Here is a 15638-nt window from a genome sequence, read left to right as displayed (position 1 = left end):
GATAACCTTGAGTAAGGCTTGAGACATAAACATAATCCATTCTAAGTCTATTAATAATAATAATGGGAAGAGAAAATATATAGCAGATTTCATAAGTAAGTGGTTTTTCTGCCAATAGCAATTTCTTTATCATTAAGCCATTCTTAATATGAATGTTAATACTAAATATTCTCTTGCTGGAAAAGAGAGTCCCCCTAGGGCCTCAGGTACACTTATGTTTTGTTGGATGTGCCAAGACCACTCTTTAACCTATTTCTTAGAGTTATTTATTTAGTTGGGAACCTTGAGAGATAAGGTTTGTTCTCCCAGGACAAAGACCAGGCTCACTTACTATCTGCTGTAAAAATGGTGTATTCCCGAAGGATTTTATCAGCTGCAATGCAAACACACCATGTGTGCAGCATCCATCCTGTTGCGCCCATCATAAGACTGGAGGCCAGAGAGAATAGATGTAAATAAGCTGGTGCTCATGCTGCCTACTGTGCCATCAGTAATAAAGTCTTTGTCTCTGATCCAGGAATTTCATGTCTTCTGCCAGTGTCTGTGAAACAGTAACAGGCTAACTTATTAGCTTGTAAATGGAATCCAATCAAATCCCAGACCTGACATCTCTATGTTCTGAAAATATGAATTTCTTAGTTATTTTTACTGAGGAAGTAGTTACAAGACATTTTGTAAGTATACCTACCAGTTGGTCTCCATCTCAACGATGGTCCCATCATTGGTTTTTGGCCTCTTAAAGATGGTGAGTCTCTACAATATTGTGCTTCATATACACTCTTTATATCTTTAGTGTGACTCCTTCTTGCTAACTTTTTTTTGTGTGGCTTTTACTTATGTGTGTGTGTGTGTGTTTAAGTGAAGAAATACATCATCTCAGGTCGATTCTATATGGTTGTGCAGATTGGTGACTACACACACTTGCCCAGCTAAGGTGTGATCTGTGGCTGAGATACATACCAAACCATGTATCTTAGTGTGGGATTACCTCCACCTGAAAGAAGCAGCACTTTTTTTCTAGTTTGCATGAATTTACAATATCTCAGTAAGCCATGGGGATCCTGGGTGTGTATGCCTCTCATTTTCTTAAAGGCATCCTATAAACAAAGGCCCCGATGATTTCCTGCTTATTTATCTGTCTTTACCCACTGTGTCTGTATTCAGCCGTCTAACAGAGGCAATGAGTTGTACTGATGAAAGAACTAATCAATTACACATCAGCTTCTTGGGTGTGCAGGCAGTATCTTAGCCTCTGTAGTTTCTGAGGCCAAAGACAATTCATAAATGTTTCCACACTGGAGATGTGGAATACTTGATCAGGGGTGGTATAATATAGGCTTAGGGGTCAAGGGTAATTCGCTCGGCCTGGTCTTGTCATTTTCTATTATTCTTGGGAATTTGATCTATGTATGAACAAACTTTTGGAAACCTAAATGCCTCAAAAGTTTTGACTCAATGTTGACTGAAAACAGTAAGTTTCAGATTCTTACATTGAAGGTCATGTAACAAAAACCAATATGGAATGTCTTATCTAGAAAGATAAGTATCCAAATGCCTTTGATTATCTCTAAGTCTTTTTTTTTTCAATTTATATATACCCAAGGATAAGATTTTCTTGAACTATGAAAACTTCAACTTTTTGCAGGACTGTAGACTTTACATGTCTACTATTCTGCTTGAAATTATGTTTTTCACTTAATTTTCTCTTTCCGAACTTTTGCTGTTAACTGCATTTCTTTTTCGGTCAAACCAGTGTTGCTCCTAATTACAAATTTAAATTACATCTGGTGCAGTTTGTACACACCAGGGGATATTGTTATGTAATACTTTTAGCCAGCCAAGATATTTTTGATAACTTCAACATAACATTTTTTCAGAGTACTTATTGATAAAAAGTTATAAAAATTGTGCAAGAATGTACACACAAGATGCAGTTGTGTAACTCGAGAGACCTCACAAGGAAAACTTTCTTTTTTTTTTTTTTTTGAGACGGAGTCTTGCTCTGTCGCCCAGGTGGGAGTGCAGTGGCGCAGTCTGGGCTCACTGCAAGCTCCGCCTCCCTAGTTCACGCCATTCTCCTGCCTCAGCCTCCCAAGTAGCTGGAACTACAGGCGCCCACCACCACGCCCGGCTAATTTTTTTGTATTTTTAGTAGAGACGGGGTTTCACCGTGTTAGCCAGGATGGTCTCAATCTCTTGACCTCGTGATCCGCCCGCCCTGGCCTCCCAAAGTGCTGGGATTACAGGCGTGAGCCACCGCGCCCGGCCAGGAAAACATTTCTTTTCTTTTTCTTTTTCTTTTTTTTTTGAGACAGAGTTTCACTGTTATCGGCTAGGCTGGAGTGCAGTGGCATAATCGCAGCTCACTGCAACCTCTGCCCCCTGGGATCAAGTGATTCTCTTGCCTCAGCACCCCGAGTAGCTGGGATTACAGGCGTGTGCTATCACACCCGGCTAATTTTTATATTTTTAGTAGAGACAGGGTTTTACCATGTTGGCCAGGCTGGTCTTGAACTCCTGACCTCAAGTGATCCACCCGCCTCAGCCTCCCAAAGTGCTGAGATTACAGGCATGAGCCACCACGCTTGGCCAAACATTTCTTGAATATCTTTTTATTTTATGTTTCTTATGGTGCAGAAAAACATTTTATCTTGTCTGTTCTTTCATATATTCTCCCTCAGTATATCTCACGGATGTGCGCTGTTGGAAAGTGAAAATAATCTTACAAATTGAGATCTTTCATTAAATTTCAATGAGGTAATTAAGGAGACTCATTTTCAAATATATATATTTATTTCAGTGGCTTGAATGTTGCTTAATCAGGAAATGACAAGAATGCGAAATGTTGGTTGTTGGGCTTGTCTAGATTAGCAACTTTGAGAGTCAGGCTGTTGGAAGAGATAGCACATAGGTTAAAACAGCAAAGGCCTTTGCTGTGGGTAGAAACTAATTGGCTGAAAACATTAATAAATTATACTTGCTATTCATGTCAAGAGAAAGCTAAGAAAGAAGGGATGAATATTTGTATCTACTAAGGCATTACACTCTGACACATGATATTAAAAAATAAAAAGCATATCCTTTGACTTAAGCTCTTCTTCCTATATTAAGAAATAGAAATAGAAGCTAAGTTCCTTACCATTTACTTGGCAATGCTTTCTTGGGACTATTATAACATGTTTCAGATTTGGCATTTTCAGTCAATAAAATATTGCTAAGAAGGTTGCTGAGGAATTCACATAAAATTTACATAAAATGTTTATTACTGGGACCACTGCCTGGGTTTATGCTAAAATGTTTTCAGTAAAAACCCTCTAAATTCAGAGCTAATTCTTTCCCTTTATTTTATGTTTCTCTATTAGGTACCTGTAAGCTACACACATTGGCCATAGATTGACTGAAGTCCTATTCTTAAGACGGAAGATTCTAGTATGATGTCGGACTTAAAAACTTGACCAGATTAGATATTGTAGAATACAATCTTTTACAAATGAATTGATTTTTCTCTCCAAACCTTTTGCAAAATTTCCGTAAGAGAGACTCATGGACTTGGAAAATTCTCTGTGAAGCTGCTTTTGGCAAAGTCCTGGCAAAGAAACACTTTTGCTATTTCAGATCCTATTCTTTAAGCCTCAACTTACTATTCTTATTTCGTGCAATTCAGTTTTTTACTCTTCTGAGGTCTCTATGAATCTCCACTGTTTTGGATCTTTGAGTACTTACATCATTCCCACTTTAAGACTTGTTTGGATATTCTTTTTTAATTTATTTTTTATTTATTTATTTTTGTTTTTTTCCCCATCCAGAACTCATGTTGAGTGGTTGGATATTCTCGTGGGGTGCTTTTGTGGTTTCTTGACTTGTTCCTAACTAAAGTGTAAGTTCTGTTAAAGTGATTAGTATCCCTGTTCTGGAATCTCCCCTCACTCTCTACAAGCCCCTAATACAATAAATCCATAATAAGTGCCCAGTTAAGTAGGTTGCATTGTTTGGAAGTCTATCAAGGGACTAAAGTTAAAGGATGGTCATATTTTATGCTTTGCACATTGAGTTGAAAAGTTAGCTGCAGACAGATAACTGATCTAAGTCAAAAGTCCTAGACTGGAGTCTCATCACTGTTGCTCAATTGACCTGGTGATCTTTGGCCTGAGATTCAACCTCTGTGTCTTTACCAGTGATTTATGAATACCTAAGTTTTCTTTTATCCCAAATGTTCTAAGATAGCTTGATTGCTCTATAGTAGTGGTTTTCCAAGTGTGGTACCTAGATCAAGAACAGCATCATCTTGGAACTTGTTAAAAATGTAAGTTATTTGACCCCATCGCAGGCTACTGAATTAGAAACTCTCAAGCTCGCAGACAAGCCCTCCTGGTGATTATGATGCACGATAAAGGCTGAGAACTACTGGTCTGGAGTATAGTCAAATTTGTGGTATAGAGAGAAGCTCTATACCACAATGTTAGCAGACATTGAAGATTGTGTAGCAATTTCATGATTAGCATTTACGTCTCGTATCTCATGTTTCAACTTTCAGTCTCTGTAGCATGGCTCACCATTGCATCATATTCAAGTTTCCAGGGACTACCACGGGATTGCAGCTTCCAAGCTCCTAAAAAGTACTGGCAATTCAGAAGTGAAAAATGTTTCTTAGGGTGTACAAAGAATGTGCAATGGACAAGGGATTAATTTCCAGTGGCAGTCTCCTAATTTTGTATTCATAACGTTGTATGCATGCTAGGCTACACATGCAACGTCTGCTGATATACATTATGTAATTGGGCATCCAGCAGCCCCATTTGCATGCAAAGGCTGTTGCACACCTCACATTTACAAGTCTAAAATTAAAGCCCAGTTTGAAGCTGGCTGAAGGCTAGCTGCTAGAGAAATAATGAGATAAGGAAGGAAATGGCTTCTGTTGATCAGTGCTTTTGGCCTCTACAGTTCAATCTTTGCTAATCTGCAAAGATTTGAAATTGAAATTGTGTATTCAGGTAGAAGAGAGAGACTTCCAAGAGTATCTGGGTGGGTTCCCCCCCCTCCCTTAAATCCTACAGTTATAAGCTGGTTGTGTTTATCCACAGCATTTCTCTTAAAACTGTTCCTACATGTATGCTGCAGTCTGTTGCTGTGCTATATTTTTGCTTAACGGAGTATTCATGTTCTTGTGGGATCACATGCATCATCTCAAAAAAGAGCCACCCCCACACAGACTCACAGGCTGGGTCTGTAGCATCATTTTGTTTTAATTCAGCCCACATTTATCAAGCAGCCAATGTTTTTGTGCCAGACACTGTGCCAGGAGCTTGGAATACACATCAATCAAGCACACTCTCTGCCCTCAAAAGCTCACAATATTTTAACAGCTTCCTAGTGTCACAGAGGTGAATATTTTTCTTAAAAAGTCTTCCCTGATCCGCCTGGTTGAAATGACTCCTTGCTTCTCCGAGCCCCTGATTATGCTCAACCTGTGTCCCTAGGAGAAGAGACCAGTGGACATAGGCCTAGAAAAGTCAAAGCCTAAAAGCCAGTTAGTTACTCAGATCATCAAGAGGAGGTGGCTGCATTGCAAATGGCCTCTAGGATCAGTCTGTGGGAACAAAAAATGTACCAATGTTTCCCGTACCCCAGTGTGGTCACACAGAAGAGAATGCCAATCTAAAGCAATCTTAAAGGAATTTACTCACAAGCACCACCTAGAGGAATGGTGGAGCCCTACAAGGACAGTACACCAACTAGTCACTTGTCACTCGTCGAATGCTTTATATTTTCATATTTGGCCATGTCCTTTGTTTTACTTTGACATCAAGATTGTGAGGTCCCAGAGAACAGATCAGGGTCTTAAGAAGATTATCTTTCATAGTGCCTATTTGATGGTAATGATCATAAATACAGTATAATAGAAGGAAAAATATCTGGTGGCTTATATGCATTGGTAGTTTCTCATGGTAATAAGCATTTTTTTTCTCTTCCTTTTAGCACAAGTGCATACACCTTGATAGCACCAAATATCAACCGGAGAAATGAGATACAAAGAAGTATGTATAGTCATTCATTTAACATTCAGAATGCTTCTCTCTTTTTACAATTGGTTTGTTTTGGTGTGAAGTATTTTTATTTTCTCATTTATATAGACTCACCAAATCTTATCAAGGTTTTTTTTTTTTAAACATCAGTTTTGATTATACCTTTAAAAATATTCTACTATTAACACTTCTAAGTTTGTTTCTCTACATTAGTAACAGAACTCATGACATGATGGTAGATCCTGGATTTCTGTTGGCTTGAACAACTTTACACTTATTGCCAATAAACCTCCTTGAGTTTAGGGACCACATCTTACTGGGTTTTGTGCTCTCTGTACTTAATGTGTACCTAACATGTTTAATTGATGTACAGTAAATATAAATGCTGCCATTTAAAGTTATAGCATTATCCTTTAGAGGTGGAAGAGAACTAAAGTTCATTTAGTTCACAAAGAAATTATAGGCTTGCTCAAGTCCAGCTGTGGGGCTATGCTGAAATTCGATGGTCTCCTTTATTAGATGATTGGTAGGAAATTTAACTTCATGACTAATGATGGACAGAAAGGCACAAAAGGGAAAAAGCTCTCTAAAGAGTCCACCGGACATGTAGCCCCGGGTGGGACAGGGGGTCAGTGCAGAATATGACAATCACACCCATGCAGGGACTATGGGAACTGCCAGCAGTTCTGGTAGCTTACAAGCTTTTGATTTAAATACTCAACAGGAGATTAAGTCTCAATGTGGTCTGGATTTTGAAATGTTTCAGAATTTGTTCTTGTAGTAATGGACATTTGAAACAGGTCTCATGAGGAGATAAGGGGAGGCGCTGGAGTGACAGAACTAGTTTCTCTCTGGCGCCCTCTGCTGTCGTGCAGAGTGAACATTTAGGAAATGAGCCCTGCTCCCCAGGAAGCGGACTCTGCACAGTGGTCTGGAGTGCCTGAAACCAGAGCAAGGGTCTCCACCTGTGGCACCGAGCCCTCATTCCCTAGAGTCGCAGTAAGCTTGGGAGCATTGAAGATAAAGCAAGTATGGGCATCAGAATTCTCTGGGGATATGTTTACCTATGTGTGGAAAGTTCTTATTGACGTGAAAATATTCTAGTTTTGCACACATTTTCTATAGGTAACTTTAAAAATTAACTCGATATAGAGTTTTAAAAATGCCAGAATGGTAGGAAAATCTATACTTCTTTGTTTTAGTAGGAGCCCAGGTGGTTTTTCAAATTCGAACCCTCTGTGCTGACTCTTGGTGAGAATGTGCCACAGGGCCGGGCCCAGGGCTGAATATTGTGTTTCTAACCTGAAAGCCTTGTTCACTCATGCTCACATGTAGTTAATTGCCTTCTAATAGTTGTTTCTTATGCTTTGAAAGGACTGGTTTTCTTTTAGAAGACTAATAATTGACGATTTGATATTTCTCGCCTGGCTTAGTTGCGGAGCAGGAGCTGGCCAACCTGGAGAAGTGGAAGGAGCAGAACAGAGCTAAACCAGTTCACCTGGTGCCCAGACGGCTAGGTAAGCAAGCACAGCCGCTGCCGGAATGAGGGAGGGCGCGGCCACCTATGGATCCTGTAAGCAGCTTGCATATGTCTGTCTGTGAATGTCCATTGTAGTTTGGTCATTGTGCTGCTTGGGTGGAATGCATTTAATGTGTGTGTGTGTGTGTGTGTGTGTGTATATATTTTTTTTTTTCTGATTTTCTGCAAGTAGCAAACCTGTAATGCCAGAGTTCTATGGGAACACAGTGATGGCTTAATTGCCAAATAATTTAGAGCCTCTTAGATGATTGACTCTGAAAAAGCTTACCTGGGGCGCTGCATATGCCCTGTCATAGCACTAGTCAGGATGGGAGTAAATGCTGGCACAAGCATATTAATCATGGCAATTAAATGTTAATCTGAAGAAAAGGAGTGGAGAGTCAGTTCCAAGAGGGAGATGAGAGTGAGCTGGAAACCCGGTGGTGGGTATAAGAGAAACATCACCTGTGTTTTTATTCTACAGATAGAGACCTCTGGGCCTCTGGAGCAGGTGCTGCCAGTGTGATGAATTGTCTGGGCCGCCTTTGCCGGTGTTTGAATCATTCAGAGGGGATGCCACCTAATGGGAATCATTCACATCTTTTCTTTGCTCTTTCTCTTCTATCAGCAGCTGAAAATGTAAAGGGTTGGACACACAGTGTCCACAGATTTAGTTAATACAAGCATGTCTTGTGTCAGGGTCCACTTACGGTTGTGATAGTTTTAGAGAAGTTCCCTTCCCACACCCTGCCCCCCACCAAGAACATAGGTAAAAATAATCTAATTTGGAAATTATTTAATGAGAGGAAGTAATAGTAATATTATCATCATCCCACTGTATTTCGTGAAAAGGGCTAATCTCAAGTGCCTCCTTTGTGCAAATGAGCCAGACTCGAAGGGTACAATCAGAAAACAGCTTTAATCTTTCCTAGCTTGGCCCCTGAGATTGGCTATGCGAGACCAGTCTTTCTCAGGCTTTTTGGATGATGTAAGAAATTAAAGCTTTTTGGTCTCTCTCAAACAGTAGAGTGACCTAGCTAATTCTAGGCCTAAAACAGTCTCATTTCAGTAATTAATGTTCAGTCTTAGGTACTGATCAAAATTCTGTTACTAATGGAGATGAGAGCTTCTCCCCTTCTCTAACCCGGGCCTGTTTCAGGTAGGAATCCAGCAGGTAGAACAGGGTGTGGCTGGACTTTTCTCTATTCACGGCTCTGTTCCCAGATTCTGACCTTTCTAGGATTGAAGGGGGAAGTGGAGGGAGATAAGAGAGGTCGGGGTTCGTAATGCAGTGATCCTTGTTTCTTTGAGCCTAGGTTTACGCTGACTGCTCATTCTTCTTCCTGGGATTCTTCGAGTTTTTCAGCATCCCCCACTCTCTGCCACCCATCTCCCACCTGGATTTCCGTGATACAGACGATTTCCTCTCCTGTCGGCAGGGCTTGGCCTCACTGTTGGCTCTTGGTAGACTCCTTTTAGGGTTCCGTTGTTCTTGACATGGCCCTCATAGGCAAGTCCCTTTAGATGGCTTTAGGTTGGCATTCTCTTTCATGAGAATCACATTAAAAGTACAGGAAATACTTGTGCATTCTTTCTTTTCATAAACTGTGAATGTGGGCCATTTGTAATGTAGCTACCTCTTCTTGAGGACTCATCTCAGTGGCCAATGGACAACAGCCTTATACCTTTAGGCTCTAACTGTTCTAGGCATGAATCCAATAAGACCCTCAGACTCTTAAAAAATGCAGGTTGAGGTCTCCAGCTGATTTTCATTAAACTTCTCCTGCTCATCTGGTGTGAAGATTTCTCCTTCCTCAAAACAGAAGACATAGAATTCAGAATGACATCTTTGCTCAGATTTCTGCCTCCCTTTGACCTAACCAACCTCTTTTATAGGCTGAAGTTAGTTAAGGTTCCCCAAGGTAGGTTTCAGTTACCTCCTTGCAGATCCTGCTTTGAGGGGCCGTTACCTCCCTTTGGAATTTGAAGTGCTTGGCATCTGTTGTCTTGAAGCCTTAGCAGAAAATGAGCAGGATTCTCATTTTGACTTCCTGTTATATGCATTATCTAGGGTTAGTCAGGTATGTGTGTGTGGGAGGGACTTGGGGGTAGAAAAGAAAATTCTAGAATGTGTTAAACTTTGAGATGAGTTTTGAACAAAACTTGTAAATGCTTAGACATCTGGCTCTCTCCATTTCTTCTAATTTTCAACTCCTCCTCTATTTCTCTACCCCTTACAATATTGGAATGGTTGCAGGAGATACTAAAAGTTGCTGTAACATTAGAGAACTAAGTGTCAACATTCCTTACTGTTTTGAAAGAAGCATCCCCCATCCCCCACAATAGCAGTCAAAGGGCCAACACCAAACAGGCCTTATATATCTTTCAGATCTCAGAAGAAAAGTCCCTATGGTATCTTTCTCAGTTCAATTATAAGATTTATAGTGAACACAAATTGTTTGAATGCATCTTCTGTGAGAGTGAATCTTTCAGAGAGCTGACACTTTTAGTGACCAAAGCACCAGAGAATTATTTCGAAGGAATCTTTATAATACGCACACCAAGCTTGCATAAACACTGAGAATTCCCTAAATGGCAATTCTTAGATGATTGTCAAGCTGCCAGGATTTCTGGCCCCAAATTCTTTTAGGTTTAAGAGAGAGCAGGTAAATAATCTAACATCCATATTTTTATTTTGACTATATAAGGAAAGAACAACAAATAGTATGGATTGATGATCAGTTACTAACTAGAATATTCCCATTGTATTTTTAGAAACTGGGTTATAAAGACTACATGCTTGTCTAGTGGCAAGACCTCTGAGAACCTCCTGAGCCTTGCTGCTTGAATATAAGGCAATAGAGTTAGAAGAAGAAAAGCAATGGAAGCACCTTTGATCACCATCTTTACTAGGTTCGGGCATGGTCATATTCAAGCAGGAGGAATATTCTACAGTTTCCAAGACAGGCACTATTTCTTCTGTTTAGCACAGACCTTTAGGTATGATTTCAATCCAAGTGAAAACTTTAATACCTACATGATTGAAAAACCTTAGTAAAAGTGCTCTTTTGTTTTAAAAATATGGCCTCCTCTTTCTATCCAGCTCTTTCTTCTAAGTGATTCCCCTTCTTTAAGGTCTTCTTGGAAAACTGGTTATGTTCTTATTTGCAAGAGCATGAGAATGTTAAGGGAACTCATGTTATAGATTTATTATGTATTAATTAGTCCTCGATGGCTGACATTTCAGCTTAATATTTATGTTTCACCTTCATGGATTTTTTTTTCCTAAGGTGGAAGCCAGTCAGAAACTGAAGTCAGACAGAAACAACAACTCCAGCTGATGCAATCTAAATACCAGCAAAAGGTTAGAATTCATCTCTTTTAGTTGAATTTTGGTAAGGAATATGAGTACCAGCTCTTTCAAATAACCGTGAAATAACACAGTAACTTTGCCAAAAGTATAAAACCTTCCAACCAGTTGCAAAAGGCAGCTTTCAATATCAAAGCTCTCAGGAAGTGAGAAGTGAAGAGATGGATACCTTCAATTCTTACCTAAGCCCTTTATCACTCAGCATGACCCTTGATTAAGGGAATTATTTTTTTCATTTAAGTTAACTATGTTTAACTATAGTTTAAAGTCTACTATGTTTGGAATGTTTTGGTTCTAAGAATATGGATTTGTTTACTGCATGCCAGTCATGGAAGTAGTACAAAAAATATTTAAGATTCCCAGCGATTTTTACAATGAACACTGAGTTTTGTAATCAGGAAAAATTATTTTCCCTTTTCCCTCCCCAATACACACACACACCACACACACATACACACAGAGAGAGACAGAGATAGACAAAGACAGAGACATTGAAAAAGAGACAGACCAAGGAAGAAACACAAAGACAGAAATTTCACGGGCAGAAGACGTAGCCCGGCCATTCTCTGTGATCTAAGTAGCTTGAAGTAACAACCTATAATCATGGTGAGGTATAGCACAAACAATACTGTAATTTGCCTTTCATCATAATTTTGTGTTCCACAGTTCAGACTGAAAAATGGTAACTGTTTTTGTTCTCTGTAATTTCAATACAATTTAGCTAAAAAGAGAAGAATCTGTAAGAATCAAGAAGGAAGCTGAAGAAGCTGAACTCCAAAAAATGAAGGCAATTCAGAGAGAGAAGGTGAGGAGGAGGGTTAGTTCACATTTGCTGATCAACAATTATAGTTTCGTTGTAGAAGATTTTTATTATAGTAACTTTAAAAATTTATCCATCTTTCTCTCTCTCTCTGTTTCTATTCCCCACTCTTCTTTTCCTCATCCAATTTTTTTTCCTTCCATTTTATCCTTCAAAGGAAGATTCACGCTTAGGTCTTGTGATTTTAGAGGAGGCACTCCCTTTACGGAGCATAGCCTGTATTTCAGGTAGAACAAAGACAATTGTTAAGTCATCACCAGGAACAGGGTGAAGAGGCTTGCAGACCCTTAATAATTATTGTATTGCAACCTCTTGTCCTAAAGATCATTTATTCGTTGTCATTTAATACCCATAATTGGCTGGCGTGTGGGTCATTTACAGCTAATTTCTTCATGGGTCAATAATGTACACTATTCATAAATGTTTGTGGTTGAAACTGTTTTCTTTCTTTTTTTTTGAGACAGGGTCTCACTCTGTTGTGCAGGCTGGAGTGCAGTGGTGTGATCACAGATCACTGCAGTCTCAGTCTCCTGGGGTCAGGCAATCCTCCCACCTCAGCCTCCTGAGTAGCTGGGACTACAGGTTAATACCACTATAGCTATTTTTTTTTTTTTTTTTTTTTTTTTTTGTATTTTTTGTAGAGACCGGGTTTCACCATGTTGCCAAGGCTGGTCTCGAACTCTTGGGCTCAAGGGATCCACCTGCCTTGGCCTCCCAAAGTGCTGGGATTACAGGAATGAGCCACCATGCCTGGCCTAAACTGTTTAAACATTGTCTAAAAGTAGTGTTTTTCCCTTTCCTAATATGATAACTATAATTCTGTTGGCATAAATTTGCCAGGATGTGAGAGATGGGGAGAGAGAGTTGATCTGTAGACCCTTCCCATTGAAAATATGGCCCTTGAACAAGCACCATTGGCATCATCTGGGAGTTTGTTAGAAGACCAGAATCTTGAGCCCTACCTCAGACCTACTGAATCAGAATCTGCATTTTAACAAGCTCCTCAGGTAATTCCTGTGCACATAAAAGCTCGAGGAGCATTAATTTAAATGACCTTGCAAAAGAAGGGGTGACCCATCCTTGTTCTTCCACAGATGTGATTTCTCTGGCTGATTGGCCTGCACTGTCACCATGATCCTAGCCTTCCCTGTTGTAGATAAATCTGTAGCTTTTCATGTTAAATGTGAGCCTAGTTAGTAGCTTGTGTCAGATAAGAAAAATGAACATTAGCCATCTAGAAATGACATATTTCACATTGCCAGTGTGGAAATGGCCGAGGGAAGTGATAATGGCTGTGCTTATGGAGCACTTATATTTTAAAATGCACAGCAAACACACACATGGACATCAGCCTGCAAACACGCTGCCCTCCTCCCCAGGCAAATGGCTGCTGCCCAGTAAACTCTGAGCCAAGTAGAATCCAAGCAGCCTGTTGCCACCCAAGAGCCTCTAGCCTTGTCTCTGGTCTTCCCCCACTGGCTGCTGGTCCCCTTCTGCCCTTCATTTCCTTCTCTCCCAAAAGAAGTCAGGGGACACTGGGTCTCATTCTGATTGGTCGTCATCTCTGTGTGCAGCATTTAGTGAGGGAAGAGTAGACTGGATTCCTTGCCAGCATTTGTGCATGTTTTTTGATCCTTAATAGACAGAAAGTTGTGAAAGTCAAGCAGCTCTTTAGTATCCAGTCATGTCAGTGGGGCCCAGGAAGAGTTAATCCTATGGGTACAAAGGGAAATTTGGAGACAGCACTGGTATACTTGAGTTGTATTCAGTTCAGGAATGTAACTTGCATTCCCTAGACTAGAATCTGTCACAGTATATATACTTCTAGTGATGTTCTGTAGCTTCCTTGTACTGCCTTGTACTGTGAGCATTGTCACATTTTCAGGATTTTTTTGAGCTACTTGGCTTCATCATTGTCAGTTTGAAACTGACTGTGGTGGAAAATATTTACGATGTGGAAATCAATAAATGCTACAGATTAATTTCCCCTCCTCCTCCTACCTGCTAGACCTGATTAAATGTTGACCAGCACACCACTGCTTAGCACTAAATGAAAAAGGTATTTTCTTACCCTCCCCTACCACCCACGTTCTAAAGCCAAACCTCAGAGGGCTAGGGAGAGCAAAGATTTGGGGAAATAGCTGGCCTATTGTGTGTATGATATTTATTGATTTAAAAAATAGATTATAATTCATGTAGTGGGCAGAATAATGCTCCACCCCAAGATGTCCACGTTTTATCCCTGGAACCTAGGAACGTGTTTCCTTACATGGGTAAGGGGATTAAGGTCACAGGTGGAATTAGGATTGCTAATCAACTGACCTTAAAATAGAGAGCGTATCCTGCAATATCCACGTGCCCAGTATAATCACAGGGATCCTTAAAATTGGGAGAGGGAGATAGAGAACGAAGAGATGATACCAGGAGAAAGACTCAGCCCACCACTGCTGGCTTTGAAGATGTAGGAAGGGGCCATTAGCCCAGGAATGTGGGTAGCCTCTAGAAGCTGGAAAAGACCAGGAAACTGATTATTTTCCTTCGAGCCTCCAGAAGGAACACAGCCTTTCTGGCACCTTGATTTTAGCCCATTGAGACTCATTTTGTACTTCTGACCTCCAGAGCTGTAAGATAATAAATTTGTATTGTTTTAAGCTGTTAACTTTGTGGTAATTTATTATAGCAGCAATAGGAAACTAATACTACTCATGTGGTTTTATAATGATGCATTAATTTCTTTTCCAAGAAATCTATAAAGCAGAGACAACGTCTCTAAGACATTAGAGCATTAGAGTAAAAAAGCAGTCTACCAGATGCAAGTGTTTTGCCACTGGTTCTTTCAGTATAAATAGACAGGTTTTCCTAACTCCCCACAGCAAGCATTTCACCCAAATTTAGTGCTATGGGAGTAAATCACATTTCCCCCCCATAATCACATGATAAATAATAATTTTATTTTCCTAGACTTTCATAATACCCACAAACCTAAAATATGAAAATCTTCTAACTCCATTTTAAAGACTCTCTCAATTTCCTGGGTTCATCTTATTCTGCCTTCGATCTACATATGTTTGAGATAATATACGGTATTGTATAGTTTCCAGATACAGCCATCCTTTAGACATGGGAGATTGGTTGCTGCCTCCTCCTCCCCCCACAACACAATGGATACCAAAATCCTATACAAAATGGAGTAGTATTTGCAATAGCATATGTACATCCTTCTGTATGCTTTAAGTCATCTCTAGGTTATTTATAATACCTAATATGATGTAAATGTTGTGTAAATAGTTGTTATACTGTATTGTTTAAGGAATAATTACAAGAAAATAGTCTTACATATTCAGTATAGATGCAACCATCTATTCCTCATCCCCTGAATATTTTCCATCTGAAGTTGGTTGAGTCAGCAGATATGGAACTCACAGACAAGGAGGACCAACTATACTTCATTTGATTCCCCAACCTCTTGGTATCATAACCTCAGAGAATTCAGGAAACCAGCTAAAGATCTGAGTGGCTTCCAAGCCCTTTCCTTGCTCTTTCCAGTAAGCTATGGCTGTGAAAGTCATCTGAAGCACTGGAAGTCACAGTGTTTTATGCAGACACTGAGAAGCACAGTTAGTTTTAATGCTATACGGTGAAGTAGGAACTAACTGGTAGAAAATAAGTTATGCATATTAGATGCAGAGCTGCATACAGGTACATGTTAAAGGAATCACACTTGTTGCTTTCTTATTTCTAGGAAGCAAGTAGTAGCAAGGGCTAACAGTTTAAGAACAATTTTAGGGGTAAACTCAACATTGAGGAAATTATTTCAATGTTGTTTATATAAATTGGGAAACATTTCCATTTCTGAAAACTTTCAGGGAACATCAGTGTTTCCGAGAAATGTGGTTCGTACATCAT

At 39.8% G+C, this 15638-nt stretch overlaps 1 protein-coding gene across 3 annotated transcripts in view; it reads left to right on the top strand.

Annotated features, from left to right (window-relative positions):
• Positions 1-15638, top strand: part of EPSTI1 (epithelial stromal interaction 1) — a 102231-nt gene that overhangs the window by 15943 nt on the left and 70650 nt on the right. For all 3 annotated transcript variants that reach the window (XM_004054437.5, XM_055360063.2, XM_063697306.1), the window contains exons 2-5: positions 5977-6035; positions 7457-7540; positions 10833-10906; positions 11634-11717. In XM_004054437.5, the coding sequence (XP_004054485.3) occupies positions 5977-6035; positions 7457-7540; positions 10833-10906; positions 11634-11717 (301 nt within the window). The remainder of the gene's footprint in view (positions 1-5976; positions 6036-7456; positions 7541-10832; positions 10907-11633; positions 11718-15638) is intronic.

Source organism: Gorilla gorilla, chromosome 14 (genome assembly GCF_029281585.2).
Source record: "Gorilla gorilla gorilla isolate KB3781 chromosome 14, NHGRI_mGorGor1-v2.1_pri, whole genome shotgun sequence".
In the NCBI taxonomy this organism is placed as follows: Eukaryota; Metazoa; Chordata; class Mammalia; order Primates; family Hominidae; genus Gorilla; species Gorilla gorilla.
The sequence above is the reverse complement of the archived record's forward strand: the minus strand, read 5'-3'. Positions and strand labels throughout refer to the sequence as shown.